The following is a 12,362-nucleotide window of genomic DNA, read 5'->3' as shown; positions in this document are numbered from 1 at the left end:
GCAGGATAGCCAGGTAATTTGCATTGTTTGAAAGGAAGTAAACATATCAGCATCCATATTCCCCTCACTTTAGGTGTGCTTTAAGATGAATAGATCGGTACAGAGCTGCAGTAAGCACAGCCAACCAAAGGATTTTCTCAAATTGAAAAGCTTATCTCCAAAGAGAATACTTGAAAAAAAATGATTCACACTACTCAACACACTTGTATTGAGGATTTGCCGCCTTCCGTCTTGAGTTCAGTTGAGCTTCAAACCTGTCCAAGTTCTAGCCAAGACTAAAGCATGGTACACACGTCCGATTTTTATTGGCCAATGGCCTCAATTCACTAAGCTTATCTCTTGTCTTTAATAACTCTTCTAGAGTTGTTACCATGGTGATAAGGCATGTAGTATTCAGGAAACATTTTACCTCAGGCAAACCTAAAGTTAACTCTTCTGTCTTTAAGTTAACTCTTTAATCCTTAAAATAACTCCAGAGTTAAAGACAGGCTGTTCATTAACTGCGTGTAAAAATAACTACAGAGGAGGTAAATTAACTACAGAGGAGGTAAATTAACTACAGAGGAGGTAAATTAACTACAGAGGAGGTAAATTAACTACAGAGGAGGTAAATTAACTACAGAGGAGGTAACTTGACTACAGAGAGGTAACGTGACTACAGAGAGGTAACGTGACTACAGAGAGGTAACGTGACTACAGAGAGGTAACGTGACTACAGAGGAGGTAACGTAAGGAATGAAGAGATAAGATAACTCTCATACTGTGTGGAGGTTAAGTTTTCTCTTGCCTTATCTCCAGCATGATCTTAGTGAATTGAGGCCAATGACTGGCCACTTTAAACACCTCCATGTAGTATGAGAGCTTACCTTTACAATCTGTTCATCGTATTCAAAATCGGTTGGCCATTATGGTACATGGAGGTAGTAAAATTAGCCAATCAAAATTGTATTTAAGTACCAAGCTTAAAGAGTAACTCCAGCGAAAATAATGTCATAAAAAAATGATGTATAAATGATTTGGTCAATGTTTGCTAATTGTAAAATCTTTCCTCTCCCTGATTTACATTCTGACATTTATCACATTGTGACATTTTTACTGCTGGCAGGTGAAGTCACTGGAAGGAGATGCTGCTTGCTTTTTTGGCAGTTGGAAACAACTGTTATTTCCCACAATGCAACAAGGCTCCCACAGTGTGATATCAGTACCTCAGCACTGTGAGGAGCGGACATCACACTGTGGGAGGGGTTTCACCACAATATCAGCCATACAGAGCCCCCTGATGATTCGTTCGAGAAAAGGAAAAGATTTCTCATGTAAAAGGGGGAATCAGCTACTGATTGGGATGAAGTTCAATTCTTGGTTACGGTTTCTCTTTAAAGTGTCATTGAAGCAGAAATAAACTTATGACTATGTACTGTATGTGTAGAATGGATAATTCAGCATCAGTAGCAAAGAAAATAGTCTCATATTTTTATTTTATTATAGTTATATAGTTTTATTTATAACATTGCATCATTCAGTCACACTTGCAGTTTAAAAACCACACTCTGTATTTTAAGCTGTAAAACAGAGCAGAGCTAATGACCCTTTGAACTTTCCTGCAGTAAAACCTCATCTCAAGCTGTCTCTCACTGTTACTTTGTTGTTTAAGTGCTTTAAAAAACAGGACTGAGTTAGAACAAGCTGGTGGAATAGATCAGGGAAGCGCTTTCGCAAAGATAGCAACTCAAGTGTTTTAACTCTTCCTGTACTGGAAAACTATGCGAGACAATTTCTAGGCTACCAACACTATATTTCTTAGCTGTATTACACATACAATTCATTATCTCAGTTTTTTTTCCGCTTCAGGCTAGCTACAAGAGAACAACATGATCAAATTATAGGGGGACCGGTTTCTACTTTTTTTGATTGGCTGCTCACACGTGATCATGACTCATTTTTTTGCTCCCTGCCTAATAATGATCTGCCAATTACAGATAATCAAATTAATCTCATGTACTTCCTGTACTGGAAAACAACGTAAGACTATTTTCTTTGCTACTAATGTTCTATTTCTTAGCTGTATTACACATATAATTCATTATCTCATAACACAGAGTAGGGACACCAAGAGCCAAATATAGTGTAGCATGTACTGGTAGTTGAAATGAAGTATGATAGAGTAATAAGCTATACTCACAAAGCAGGGTTACCTCAAAGGCAACCACTGTAAAGGCAGGTGGGGAGATTAAACCTGACTCCACTCAGGATTAAGAAGTCGCTCTCCGTAGATGAGGAAACAAAAGGGGGTAACACCCATCCACCAGGGGTGGACTTGATATAGTGTAGTATGGATACAGAGGCGCCAAAAGGATAAGAGTATTTAAAAAGTTTAAAACATGAGGAGGTAGAGGTGGACTTACCTCCTCCAAGCAAACACAAAAATTGCCAATGTGTGTGTCATATACAACAAGTTTATTTACATACTCCGGGGGTCAATGCAACGCATTTCGCATGTTTGTTCCAGTTTCAGAATCCGAAAAACTTTATTCGCCAAGTGCGACCAAGTCGCACCCGGAATTGCTTGAGGTTACATGGTAATCAGGCAAGAACAACGGAGCAACAGCATATGTGGTCAGTAGAAGAGTCAGGCACCTGTGCCTGGCTCTTCTACTGACCACATATGCTATTGCTCCGTTATTGCCCGATGAAGCGGGATCAAACCTGCAAAGCGCATTTTATTGTCCCCGAAGTATGTAAATAAACTTGTTGAGTTTGACAAACACATTAGCAATGTTTGTGCTCGCTTGGAGGTGGTAAATCCACCACTTGTTCACCACCTCATGTTTTAAACGTTTTAGATACTTTTATCCCTTTGGCGCCACTGTCGCCATACTATACTCATTATCTCATAAGTTAATTTTTCCTTCAGATTTGCTCTAACAATTAAAAATCTGTTGGCTGTGTTAACAAGTAATCTCACCTCAACAAGGCTAGAAAACCACTCACAGTTTACTTCGTAAAAGTCTTCAAACAGTTTGCAACCTGACAGCAAAAAAAACAAAAACAAAACAAAACAAAAAAAACCTCACAAAAATCATACTTCACAACTTCTATTCTGCAAAAACATTGACAAAACAAAACAAAAAATGCCAGGCTTTCCTAATGTTTGCCGTCTCATTCAGAGTTGGATAATGCAGTGAGTAATCTCTATCCATTAGAGTTCTGTCTAAGACCTTGAAGCACATTCTATGACACTTGGCATTGTGTGAACAATTCCGTCTCTAAACACTTTAGTCCCCGCCACGTTCGGATAAAGATGCTTCGGCAGTCCTCAGTAGATGTCCATGTTTTGAAGAACAAGAGCCACTCTGCATGGAATGTAAACCTGAAACACAAGAAAACAATGGAGAAGAAAGAAAAAGGTAAAGAGCTGGCAGAAAGCGGTCTTTACAAATAATGAGGATATTACCAAATCCCCTTTGTGTAACTAAGTGCCTAACAAGGAGACGTGGCTTGAGGTGACGTGAAGTGGTAAATGTTAACCACTAGAGTGCAGCAAGCCATCTAGAAGAACTGGAAAACGTATTAAACTGTGTCTTTCACCGAGCGGACAGGGAGTCGCAGAGCTTTCACATCTTTTATAATCTAAAATTCTTTAGCCGATGCAGAGCAACAAAAGCCTTCGGTACAATAACACGGTGTATTATACATATTTTGTTATACGCGGCAGAACACAATCATAACAAGCCCTTCAATTGAAAATCAATAAGAGAGAGACCTGGATTTTGGCTGCTAGTGTATGAAATGCTGCATAGCATTAATACATAAAAAGCGCAGATATTGCAATGTACGACTCTATCACATTAACCAAAAGGGAAAAACAAACAAACAAACAATTCTACTTTGCAAAAGTTTAGTACAGTTCTGGGTGCAGATTTCTCAAGATGCAAGTACAGATAACTGGAGCACAAAAATAAAGCTCCTGACTGCAGTTACTAGACGTTCACTATCTGATCAGAGAGGGATCTAGCTAATCGAATTACTCTGTAACACACTGTACACAGATTTTTAAAAGGAATACAAGGAAACAAAAATTAGAGCCTAAAGGGGCCTATACACTGGTCGATTTCAGCCATCAATCGGTTGATCGATTCTAGGAATCGATCGATATTTGATTCTATCAAATCAGCCAATGGATCGATTTGCGACCATTTTCGATCGATTTGATCAGTATGGAGAATTCAGGTCATTCTGCTGCTGGCAGCAGATCGATGGGCAATAGAGTTGCATTGGATCTAATGGTGCAATAATGCATTTAGATCGATTTTCAATAGATTGCAATCTATTGGAAATCTGTTCCTAGTGTGTGGCACACATCAGATAGATTCCTGTCAGATTTGACCTGACAGGCATCTGACAGAAATCTATCTGATGGTCGAATCTGCTGCAAATCTATCAGTGTATGGCCACCTTAAGATAGTGCAGTATATTGATATACTAGATTAGATCTTATATACAGTATAATAGAAATGGTACTCACAAAGGTGGATTGCCACTCAAGCATTCATTGTATCGGCAGGTGGGGAGATTAGACCCAACCCTACTATAGTTTAAAAGTTGCTCTCCGTAGAAAGGAAGGTATGGGCATAACACCCCTCCTACCAAGGGTAGACTGAGCTATGTGAGGAAAATAAACAGAGGCGCCAGAGCAGGGTAAAAACAACGGTTTGAAATGGCAGGTAGTGGTGGGTTCTAACACCCAAAAGACCAAAATTGTCTGTATGCAATGAAAGTTCTTTAATCATAAAACTCCAAAATTTAGCAAAATTTATGATTAAAAAACTTTTACTAAATACGGAATGTTTGGGTCATTTTGGGGAAGTAAGTCCACCACTACCTCCCTTTTTAAACAGTTTTTACTAGTTTTTACTTGTTTTTATTCTGTTTTGGCACCTCCTTTTATCCCTACAGATGTTTAAATAGATTTCAGCATGAATACTATTGAAAACTTGAGCACACTGCCTGCCGGATCACCAGGTCTCACAGTCCTCTCTCCCCGGGCCTTGCAAAGCTTCTCTCCCCGTCCGCAGGCGCTTTGTCACTTGTCTACTCTCCACTGTTGGGGCTTCTCCCTGTCTTTTCACTCCCAGGGATCTGTGTATCTCATGACTTAAGAGGCTAGTGGCCAAACACTAGGGGCACCGTGGCATGTGCCTTATGTGACTACTCGGGGCTTAACCTGCTGGGCGTTCTGATTCCCGCAGCCATGGGAGGGTTTTTTTCTCCCAATTTGTTTTTTATCATGTAGCTAGCCTAGCGCCCTCCCACCCTTCCGATCACGCCCATAAGGAAATCCTGTTCTGAACAGCATTTCCTTTAGGGCTTCCCCCATCGCCATGGCGACGAACGGAGTGACGTCATCGACGTTGTGACGTCACAGGGACTCCCGATTAACCCCCAAAGCACAGCCTGGCGGCGATTGGCCAGGCTGCGCACGGGGTCTGCGGGGGGGGGGGCCCTCTTTCGCATCAGGTAACGCCGGATCGGCGACAATCGGAGCAAACACGCAGTTAGCAAAGTGCTAGCTGCGTGCTTGAAAAAAAAATTATCAAAATCGGCCCACCAGGGCCTGAGCGGTGCCCTCTAGCGTCTCTGGACGAGCCCAGCTCATTCAGAATGCTAGGGAGGTTAATAAAAAAATCCTCTATTGGTCACGTAAGGCAAATTCTACGGTGCCCCTAGTGTTTGGCCACTAGCCTCTTAAAGGACAATTGAAGTGAAAGCGGTATAGTACACAGCTGGCATTGTTTAAAAGGAAATAGTTATGGCAGCCTCCATAGTCTTCACAATTCAGTTATCCTTTAACCAATTTTCTTTTTGAGAAATAACTCAATTTCTTGCATCATGGGATACACGGTTCTGGTATATACATTTTTGGGAAGTATTCAAAAAATCAGTGTGATCCACCACACCCAACAGAAGCACCTGTTCTTGCAAGTATATAGTATAATATTAATATTAATATAAACCACAAGAGATAATTGCAGTCCAAAGAATTGGTTTAAACTTTATTATACAACAATTTCAAAAAGTTTCAGAAATTCTTGATCATCAATAGATCTGCATAGAATTCACATAAGTTTTACAATCATAAGATGGCTAAGAGTTGCTCAAGATACTATTCAGACAACATTAGTTTGTTTCGGGCTATCACCCCCCTTCATCAGGCATTTATGGTCACTAAATTTCTAAAAAAAAACAAACATATTTGTGATTAACCTTTTCCGGACCGCCTAAATGAGATCCTATGCCACACTTGTGGCTGTTTTAGCCTGATTGTTACCTCTCCCAGATGCGACTGTGCACACCCGAGAGGGGAAATTAGGCTGTCATATGACCGCTGACATCTCCCCTCAGTGATCAGATCACTACGATCGCCGGAAGATCGTAGTGATCACCAGTAACGGCTGCGGTGATCGGGCGGAAAGAAAAGGAGCCACTCACCTTCCTGTCATTACCGCGGCGATCGGTGCTCCCCACCGCTCTGGCCGGCATCTCTGCTCCCTCTGACGTCAGCGCTGGGTCCCGGCTTGATGACATCGTCAAGCTGCGACCTGGAACTGAGCGGCAGTAGGAGCAAAGATGCCGTCTGGAGCAGAGGGGTCCACTATGGCTCATCACTGGAGCCTGGAAGGTAAATGAAGGCTGCTGCGCACAGGGGGGACACCTGGCCACCATGGGGAAACACAGCCCAGTACACAAAACTGGGGATCCAGCTGCCTGACCCTCCAAACGCGCCCCCCCCCCCCCCCCCCCCATGCAAAAACGCATTGGAAGGATCTGTGCTGGGTGGGCTATTCAGCCCACAGCACAGATCCTGTTGCAGGCAGGGCGATCACACTTCCCCCCCCCCCCTTTTTTTCCCCACTAGGGGGATGTCCTGCAGGGGGGGGGTCTGATCACCGCCGGCTGTCTGCGTGTTGCGGGGGGCTCCTCAAAGCCCCCTCCGCAGCGATTCCCAGCCTCGTTCCCTTTCCCTCATCTTTCTGGGCGGCACAGGACGGTGATCCGTCCTGCGCCGCCTCTGACAGGCTTCAGCCTATCAGACGCCGGCGATCCCCGGCCAATCAGAGGCCGGGGATCGCCGATGTCCTTTACGGCGCTGCTGCGCAGCAGCGCCGTATGGATGCAAACAGCGGGGATTTCTTTCAGACAGAGACACCCTCCGTGAACTGACATGGAAAGGCCGCTCGTACAAGCTGCCGTTTCCATGTAATTCCACTTACGACCTGCCGCCGCCTATCGGCGTTAGGCGGTCGTTAAGTGGTTAAGGGGGGTTAGGTGGCCGGTCTCCAAATGGTTAAAAACACATTCAGAGGATTATAGTGTACCCAGATAGCAAATATATTTTACATAATCCTCAAATTGTGTTTTACAATTACAAATATGTTTGTTTTGAGAATCTTACAAAAACAAACAAAAAAAAAACACGATACACAGCTCCCTGGGAGTGAAGAGAAGCCACAGGGGTGGAGAGAAGAAATGGGAGGAAGCACCGGCATATGTGAGAGTGATTCTGCTGCCGTGTCAGTCAGGCCGAAACACAACGCCATTAGTGTAGCGTTCCTGACCTGCTTCCAACTGGCGTGATCAACCGAAACTATCGATATCGGCCAAAAATCAATTGGGAATAATTTGTGGCGTCGGTTTCTAGCAGATTCAATCAAATGATCGAATTGGCTGGATATTGATCAAAAAAATATCGACTAGTGTACGGTCACCTTAAGAGATCCCCTTGAAAGAAACATCTGAATTTTTTTTTTCATCAGATTTACTTACCTGGGGCTTCCCCTAGCTTCTGGAAGCTTGTGTGTCCCTCACCGCAGCTCCACTCCAAATCGGTCTCCCGGGCTCCCCTCCGTAGCAGCCACCGCCCCAGCCACGTTGTCGGCCTCTGCACATGCGTGAGTACTACGCTTGCACAGAATGCTTCCAGTGACAGCGGCTGCCAACCTGGCCAGGTTGCTACGGAGGTGACCCGCTGAGAGCAGAGCTGTGGTGAGGGACACATAGGCTTCCAGGGACTGAAGTAACCCCCCGGTAAGTAAATATGGATTTTTTTTAAAATCTCAGATATTTCCTTTAAGATGTTTGCAGTGTTGTGTTAGTTTAAACAATTACATGTACTTCTTTTACTATTTCACAATCACTACTTACCAAAATTGAGTGTGAACGGTCATTAAACGGGAGATTCTCAGTAAAGAACTCTGTCTTGTGATTAATTCTCTGATGTCCTCCGTACTGCGAGGCATCGGTATCCAGTGCGATCATATACCTAAACCATTCTGTTAAGGAACATTCAGAAGAAGCAGCAATATAAATACAATCCCCGATTCTGTAATTCACTTTAAAAAAAAAAATCAACAGGTAAAGTAAAAACACAAAACAGCGAAGGAAAACTATTTAAATCCATCTCCTAAATACTGTCTTACGGGTGGAAAAGGCTCTCATTCGATTATAGGAATGAGACGAATGCTTAAGTATGTCAGCTGAAGTTTCCAACTCATGAATAGAACACTGTACTGTTTGAAAAAACAAATATATAATGTCCCATTGTGCTTTAAACCTACTTTGCTAAATATATTTTGATGAACGTAGGAGGGCACTGACTGCAGCGTGGATCAATTTCTGTACGTTCAGCTATGTTAGACTTTACTGTAGGCCACAATGCAAAGTTGCAGCTATGCAGCACACATAGCTTACTAAGGGCACCAGCGTTTGGTTGGCTACTATATAGCCAAGTGCCGTCAACCAAGCCAGTGCTTGGGTGGTTTGGGCACAAGTGCTCAGGTATAGTATAGCTAATTGCCAGCAATCACTTACTTGATAGCCATGCCGGCTATCAGCTACTGTGTAGCCAAACTTCAGGTATCGTTTCTACATGGGGCCGGGTATAAGCTTTAGGAGCCAGCACTTGCCTATTGTATAGCCAACTGCCAGCTATTGTTTAGGATCACAGAAGGGGAGTATCAGCTAAGGCTGAAGTTAGAGATAGGCATAGGATTAGGAAGGTAAGTAGATAGGGTATAAGGAGGATTATATACTTAAGGCCCATACACATGCTAGATTAAAGTTGGCTGAAACGGCCAATAATAACTGCCTCAGCTGATAATACAGTTTGGACGAGCAACGGATAATATATGTTGGTTTGCGAAGCTCACCCGCCCGCTGTGACATATTATTATTATTAATTAGATTTAAATAGCGCCAACATATTACGCAGCGCTGTACAATAAATAAGGTTACAGACAATGATAACAGGGATGACAGAACAATACAGGTAATAGACAATAGATACAACAATACAGGTAATAGCAAAAAGATACACAACACAATGCAGACAGTAGTACAATGCCAGATCATAAACTGGAGTGGTAGTGGTAACAAGTTCCAAATTCTGGGTAAAGTACACACAGTCATGTATGATACACAAGGGGAGAGGGCCCTGCCAAAGGCTTACAATCTAGAGGGAGGGGTTGGTGACAACTGACATATCACATCTGTCCTGCTTGCAACAGAATGCATTATCAGCATGTAGGCCGTCTATGCATCTTTACAGCCTTGGCCCAGAGAAGTCACCCGATGGATCGGGTCTCAATACCCATCAGGTCACATCAATCTAGCACGTGCCAGTAGGGTAAAGAGGTTATGGTCAGGCATAGGTTTAAAAGGATTAATGTTAGCTGATAGGGTAGGGGGAGGTTAGATTAGGGTTGCAGAAAAACGAATGTCAGTACTGTTGAAAACCTGATAGCACAATATCGGTAACATTACATTACCGACATTGTTAAAGAACAAATATCAAAGAAACAGTTTTTCTGTAAACCACACATACCTATAGAGCTTTTATCCAGCAACACTAAAATGCTTTTCAGAGGTCTCTCAGCACCGCCTGTGTGAAAAAACAGCCGCGTCTACCAGCTGTTTTGTAACAATTGTGTGTCAACATTGGAGGGGGAGAAGGCGGAAGCAGAGCTGAACTGTAGACTGGCTGTAAACTGTTTACTTTATACTGCGGAGCAGAGAGAGAGAGAGAGACACACTTACAGGAGCACAGAGCTTCGGCTGATGATTATTTACACACATTTGAAGCTATATTTTTGCTTTCATTCTAAACAGATTCCAGTCACAGGATTACAGCCAGTAAGGGCTGTTTCTGTATGCTGGATGTGCTGGACACAATCCTCCAGAGTAATGCCCACAGCGGGAACTGTTCACTGTAACTGTCATTTTCTTCATATAAAACATAAAAGGATGAAAAAAAAGCCTTTGTATTGCCATTAGCTAGTAATTACTGAAAATACACTGTATGTGACATTTAGAATTTTAGTTAACTTTGATAGTTGTCCTTTAAAGCGGAATATAACCCTGCATTTCAACTTTGCTCTAAAACATTATTTACAGCATATTATATGCAACCAGCATTTTTTTTTACTAGACCAGCATTGGAAGGGTTACATACAGAGCTTTAAAGTTCGTGGAGAGAACTGCAGACGCATCCCAAGTTTAGATAGATACATTTAAGAAAAAAAAAATGTAACAAGTGAGGAATGTTACACACTTTGGCTGTCCTCCAACTCCTGCACAGTCAGAGAGAGTGAGTCACATTCCACAGTTGTTACATTTTGTTTTGCTTAAATGTATCTATCTAAACTTCGGCTGTGGGGAGCAGTTCTCTCCACGGAACTTTAAAGCTCTATGTGTAACCCTTCCAATGCTGGTCTAGTAAAAAAAAAAATGCTGGTTGCATATAATATGCTGTAAATAATGTTTTAGAGCAAAGTTGAAATGCAGGGTTATATTCCGCTTTAATATTGGCATCAACCAGAGCCCGCATGAACAGATGCATGCTCAAAATGTACTCAACTACAATGACCAATTTAATCAGGGTAACTTTTTCCTAATCTCTTTCCATCGGTGTAACTATTGCCAAGCAACATGAGTCCCCAATGAGACTGGGGAATTCAGTATTTGGAAGAAAAATAAACATGATGTAACTTTGTTGATCACTGAAGACAAGGTCCCCGCTGCCAGGCATGCTTTTCCATAGAACTGCATAATCAAGCAAGCCCTTCTCTAAAGACACCTTGCTTTACTTTATTTTCCAATAAAGATTTATATGCAGTCATGCACAACTCAGCTAAGTGTGTGCTCTGTCCAGTATGATATTAATTTCCTGGTATTATTCAATTCTTTCATAAAACAAGTTTATATCCAACCAGTAAAAAACCTAAGTCTTTACAGGTCACCATAGAATTTTTTTTTTTTTTTGGAAACATGGACACTGAATAATGTGTTTTGTATTGCTTGTCCAGAATTTAAAGTGAACCAGAGACTAAGCACCCTCATGTATTTTACCATATATATCAGTGGGAAAATTAGAGAAAACACCTACCCTGCTCTCTGTTTCATTCTCCACTGCTCAGCCCACTTGTTAGCAGCCCTGATAAAATCCCAGACTGAGCATTCAGTCTGGCTTTGCTAAGGAATAATAATAGCTGAGTCTGTCTTCTCTGTCTTTTTCAAGACCAAGCCTGCCCCCTTCTGGCTCTGCAATAATGACTCAGCTATAATGATTCCTGAGCAAAGCCAGACTGAATGCTCAGTGGGGGATTTTATCAGGGCTGATAAGTGGGCTGAGCAGTGAAAAATGAAACAGAGAGCAAGGTAGGTGTTTTCTGTAATTTTCCCACTGTTATATATGGTAAAATACATGAGGGTGCTTCGTCTCTGGTTCACTTTAAAATGGTTTTCCATTCTTTGATGAAAAATCACTAGGAGTCAGCCCCCCGTGTATCTCGAAAAGGCATTATACATTTGCCTTCCAGTGTTCTCCCCAGATTTTTTTTCTAGCCAGGTGACATGAAAAATTAGCCGGGTGGGGCGCAAGGGGGGGAATTCAGGACTGCTGCTACTCTGCTTATAGCATAGGAGGAAGATGAGGAGGTGATCCAATGACATCTGGGTGCGCACCAAAATTAGCCGGGTGGAGCACCGACCTAAAAGAGCCAGAGGAGAACACTGCCTTCCCTACTAAACAGAAATTGGGCGCAGCAAATTTTGGTCTTTCTGAAGTCTCTTCTGAGTCCTCTGGCTGCACAGGAAGTACAGCTGTGATGGTATTAAAGGACAACTATCAATGTTAATTTTTTTCTCTTTACTAACTACATTTATACATGAAGTTGAAAGACTGGCAAAAGAATGCGGCATTGGGAGTTTTAAAAAAAATGTACTCTTTTCACAAGCAGCACCTGTCAATCATTTCCTCATCAGGCCACTGACGACATCAGATAGCAGGACAGTCCAATTTCTGTGTGGCC

The 12,362-nt window shown here is 42.3% G+C and overlaps 1 protein-coding gene across 4 annotated transcripts in view; it reads right to left on the bottom strand.

Moving 5' to 3' along the window:
- Positions 1–2,973: 2,973 nt before the first annotated feature.
- GBE1 (1,4-alpha-glucan branching enzyme 1) overlaps positions 2,974–12,362 on the bottom strand; it is a 202,961-nt gene continuing 193,572 nt past the window's right edge. For all 4 annotated transcript variants that reach the window (XM_068266113.1, XM_068266114.1, XM_068266115.1 and 1 more), the window contains 2 exons: positions 8,200–8,317; positions 2,974–3,367 (listed from right to left, as the gene is read on the bottom strand). In XM_068266113.1, coding sequence (XP_068122214.1) covers positions 3,314–3,367; positions 8,200–8,317 — 172 coding nt within the window. In that variant the 3' untranslated portion in view covers positions 2,974–3,313. The remainder of the gene's footprint in view (positions 3,368–8,199; positions 8,318–12,362) is intronic.

This window comes from Hyperolius riggenbachi, chromosome 2 (genome assembly GCF_040937935.1).
Source record: "Hyperolius riggenbachi isolate aHypRig1 chromosome 2, aHypRig1.pri, whole genome shotgun sequence".
NCBI lineage: Eukaryota > Metazoa > Chordata > Amphibia > Anura > Hyperoliidae > Hyperolius > Hyperolius riggenbachi.
Note: the sequence above shows the minus strand (reverse complement) of the source record. Positions and strands in the feature narration are given on the sequence as shown.